Source organism: Oxyura jamaicensis, unplaced genomic scaffold, assembly GCF_011077185.1.
Source record: "Oxyura jamaicensis isolate SHBP4307 breed ruddy duck unplaced genomic scaffold, BPBGC_Ojam_1.0 oxyUn_random_OJ66242, whole genome shotgun sequence".
In the NCBI taxonomy this organism is placed as follows: domain Eukaryota; kingdom Metazoa; phylum Chordata; class Aves; order Anseriformes; family Anatidae; genus Oxyura; species Oxyura jamaicensis.
The window spans coordinates 964-5,399 of NW_023308098.1; the positions used below are offsets into that span (position 1 = coordinate 964).

General features: G+C 64.1%; 1 protein-coding gene across 1 annotated transcript; it reads left to right on the forward strand.

Moving 5' to 3' along the window:
- Window positions 1-1,328: 1,328 nt before the first annotated feature.
- LOC118159056 (cilia- and flagella-associated protein 45-like) lies at window positions 1,329-4,390 on the forward strand (the record flags this gene model as incomplete). The annotated part of the gene is made up of 4 exons (XM_035313694.1): window positions 1,329-1,644; window positions 3,306-3,447; window positions 3,819-3,989; window positions 4,193-4,390. Coding segments are annotated over 4 exons (827 nt in total), but the record flags the coding sequence as incomplete, so codon positions are not given.
- Between the last annotated feature and the right edge of the window lie 46 nt (window positions 4,391-4,436).

Here is a 4,436-nt window from a genome sequence, read left to right on the forward strand (position 1 = left end):
ACACGAGGCTGATTGATGCCTTTGGGAACCCAAGCGCACGCAGTCGGGGCGCTGCTGGCCCCGGGGCTGGCTCGGGGCTGAGCCCACGCAGGGGGTGCCCCCGCTCACCAGCAGCAGCAGAGCCAGGACTCGGGGTAATCAGAGCCATAAAAATGGAAATTTTGGCGTTTTACAAACGTTGGCGGCGAGATCCTGGGAACCTGCTCAGCACCCAGAGGGGATTTGTTCCAGCGGTCGCTCGGGCTTTCAAAGCCCAGATGGTAAAACAGCAGCACAGAGGCACCCCCTGTCTGTGCGCACCTCGGGCTTGCTCCTGCGGTTCCCCGGGCAAGGATCTGGCCACAGAGCCCGCGCCCATGGTTGTGCTCTCGGGAGCGGGTCTGGCTTCGGGATGCTGCGCCTTGCACCCATCTCCTCCCTGGGCACGTCCCGCTGCATTGCTCCAGGAGGCATCTCTTGCTCCAAAAATTGGGGTTGAGCCCCCGTGGAGGGGTTTAAGGTCGTGCAGACCCACACGTGCTGCGGGCATCCGCATCCCTCACCGGCCAGAGGTGATGTGCGTGGAGAGGGGCTTCGTGTGCCCGGCTCTGGGGATGCTTTTGCAGCCATCCGTGCTCAGGCAAGTGTGGAGCGGGGTCCCCGAGGCACCCCAGAGATGGGTGACGCTTCACTAGGTGGCACTGTCACCTCGAGCAAAGGGACCTGTGCCACTCCAGCTGAGCTGGGAGGGCTGGTTTGTGGCCAGGGGCCGGTGCTGGCTTCGGTCACGGTGCAGAGTCAGACCTTGAGTTGTCCCCTCCGGGACCCTCCTGCAAGTTTGGGTCGGTGTGGGGGCATTTCTGCTCCTCCTGCTCATGCCATCACCCGTGGTGCTTGGTGGGACGGCGGAGCAGGGCCGTGCCCTGAGCTACCTGGGAGCAGAGGTTCCGAGCTGGGGCTGCTCGGCTGGGAGGAGAGGAAGATGGGGGGGCTTCCACTCAGGGGGGGCTCCCAGCCGTGTCCACCGGTCCCTGCTGGGTGGTGCGGAGGGCAACAGGCTCCTGCCAGCGGTGCCCAGAGGCAGGACACGAGGCCCTGGGCAAAACCCGGAGCCCAGGAGGCTCTGCGGGGGCAGCGGGAAGCACTGGGGCCGGCGGGTGATGGAGCCTGGCACCGGTACCCGGCGGCTGTGGGGGCTCCTGCTGGGAGCTCTCCAAGAGCCATCCAGACGCGGTGCTGGGCAGAGGTGGGACCAGGTGGCCCCCGCGGTGCCTTCCAACCTCAACCATCCTGCGTGTTTTCGCCTCTCCCCATGCCCTCGCTAGGCTCCCAGAGCTGGGGCTGCTGAGGCACAAAAGCCTCTCCCTTGCCCCAAGTCTCGGGGCTGGGCTTCGTCAGGGAACATCGGGGGCGCTCCCCGACCTGTGGCCCTGCTCCTTCTGGGCTGGGACGTGCCCCAGAGCTGGGGACAGAGGCGGGCAGGGGCTGGTGGCAGGCAGGCCGGAGGGAACGCCGTCCTTTCTTGCAGAGCCTGCAGCAGTCGTGCCCTGGCACCCCCATCGTCATCCTCCGGGATGTGCAGAGCGCCCCGAAAGCGGCGTCCGCTGGCGAGCACAAGCCCGAGACCATCCGCCTCATCACCAAGGACTTCATCCGCGACCTCGTGTAAGTCAGCTGGGTCGCCCCTGCTGAGACACCCGCCCCCTGCACCCACCAAACGCTTCCCCCCGTGCCCCAAGCCCCCCATGACGGAGGCAGCGTTGCCCGCTGGCCGTGCGCGGCACGGAGCCGCGCGTTTCTCTGCGGGGATGTTTTATAAGCGAGGCTGAACTGTAAGAACCCCGGCCTTAATTACTACGCCTTGTTAAAAGCCTGCAGCGCACGGACAAGAATAGTGCCATTATCCCAGCCAAATCTAATTTAGCCTAATTTTGACCTTCCGAAATTTCCCCTGCAGTTGGAGCTGGCTCCACGGCTCGCCTTTGCTTCCTGTTTTGAACCACCACGTAATGCTCTTGCACCCCATAAAACGTGACAGCAGCCCCACCGATGGTTTGGGCTTGGGTTTTATGGAGATTGTGATGGTGCAGAGGCACCGGCTCGGGCTTTTGGGGCTGGTGCCCAGTTTTACACACTCGGGTTCTTTTATGGCCGACCTGACGAAGCCGAGGGCCACTTTCCAGATGTGTGGCACGGCCGCAGCGCCAGACGAAGCTGCTGGAAACTGTTTGTGCCAGTTTCGTTCCTGAAAATCAGGCCCTAGACATCTCAGGTCGGTCACCCAAACAGTGAGACAGCTCAAGCAGTGGTCACTGTGTCATTACACTTATTAGGGCCGTTGTGGCCATTGCCCATTCTTTCAAGCGTCCTGGAATCCGATGTTGTGATGCAGCTCTCGAGCGATTATTATGCAGGTATCTGTTCATATTCACCTGGGTGGATGAAAGGTGACACATAATAATAATGACTAAATTCTTAGTCCTGAGCATCTTCAAAGCGCTCCCTGCATTTGGTTAATGCACGCTCCCACACCGCACGCGTCACCATGGTACCTGAGTAATGCGCGGCGTAATTAACTCCTTACAACTCGCGTGGAAAGCAGCCCCGTGTTATTATCCACATTTTTACACATGGGGAAATGGGGGCACCCGGAGCTTCGGCGATTTCCTCTAAGCCACAGCGTGAGTCACGGGCAGGGTTGGTGGCTCGCTGCGTGAGGCTGCTCCGCAGCTGGAGGGGCACCTGCCAGCGCTGGGAGGGGACCCGGCTCCGGCGTTTCCTCCTCTCGTGCCGGGCAAATTCCTGGGGCAGAGGAGCCAAGCCCAGGCTGTGCCGAGTGTCATCAAACAGAGCCAAAAGGCAGCTGCTGCTCCCCAGAGCAGAGGCTTCGAGCCAGCGACGGTCAGGGATGAGCAGGACGTCCCACTGGAAAAGGGGTCGGGGCAGCGGTGACACTTTCCCCAAATGGCAGCCGGTCGGGTTGGCCTGAAATATTTCTGGCGTTGTTTGGTGGGGACTGGCCAGGCACGTGCTGGAGGTTTGGGTGTTTTCCCGGGCGGCCCCTGCCCTGCTGCGCATCCTGTTCCCCGCGCACCGCCGCCTGCTGCAGCTTTCACTGCACTTTCTGTTCCTCTCTTTCCCCCCCTGACCGGGAGAATCGGGTCCAGGGGGGAAGCCACAGCTCGAGTGCTTCCTGCATTGCTCTGGGGTGACTCCTGCCCCCGGCACAGCCCGAGCAGCTCCCACTGCCAGGCCAGGAGGGCACACAAGGGGCTGAAGGACGCTCGGTGCCAGTGACACCCCTTTTCTGTGCCCCTCTCCACCAGCGTCCCGGTGGAGAACCCAGCAGCATCCCTCATCATCGGCCAGGAAGATTTCCAGAGGATCAAAGAAGCATCCCGAGTCCTGAGCAAGGAGGAGCGCGAGGCCAAGCTGGCGGCCCTCAAAGCAGAGAAGGAAGCTGTTCTCGTAGGCATTTCTCATCTTGCAGGCAGGGCTGCGGGCGGAGGGGGGCTGCACCCAGCCGGAGCCGCTCAGGGAGCACCGTCCTCATCCCTGTGCCACCCACATCTTGGCGCACGGGGTGGGCAAATCTCAGCTCTCCCCGACACCCCCCCCCCAGCCCGGGAGGGGCTGCGTGAGGTCCCCAGCTTTGCCTGGTCCCTGGCTGGGGAAACAACCCCTCACCAGTTGCATCCCCCAGCTCCCCACGCCCGCGGTGCCCTGGGGGCCGCGACAAAGCCTCCGCGCTGCGTTTCTGCCCCCCGGTGAGATGGGACCGGGGCGTCCCCCTCGAGAGAGCCCTGGGACGGTCCCAGCTCCCCGCTCTGTCCCCGCAGGAGGCGGTGAGCGAGCGCAAGGCAGCGGCGAAGCAGCGGGCCGCGCTGCAGCAGCAGAAGGGCAAGCTGAGCGACCTGGAGGAGGAGGCGAAGGAGCGAGCCCAGCACCTGCTGCAGCGGGCGAACAGGATGCGCATGGAGCAGGAGGACGAGATCAAGGAGTTCAGCGAGGTGCGGCCGCGGTGCTGCCCGTCACCGCATGGGGAGAGGTGAAGGGGGTGCCCCCAGACCCTCGGCTGCCCCACGGCACGGCCAGGACGAGCCCCGCGCCCTGCTCCGCGTGGTGCCAGCCGGGGTCGTCCCCTCCTTCCCTCTTCCACCTCCGCGGCTGGCTGGCTGGCCGCCTGTCCCAGGCAGTCCTGTTGTCCCCGCAGCTGATCCTCGGGGCCAAGTGCCACATGGTGCGCGACGCGCAGATCCTGGAGAAGCGGCTGGTGGCAAAGGAGCTGGAGGAGGAGGAGAAGCGCCTGGCCGAGATGATGGAGGTGGAGAGGCAGAAGGCCAACCAGATGCAGGAGGAGCTGGAGCGCCGGAGGAAGCAGGAGCTGATCAGGCGAGCTGGGGGGGGGGAGGTCCCCCTGCCCCGCTGCCCTCATGAGGGCACCGGGAGCTCCTCAC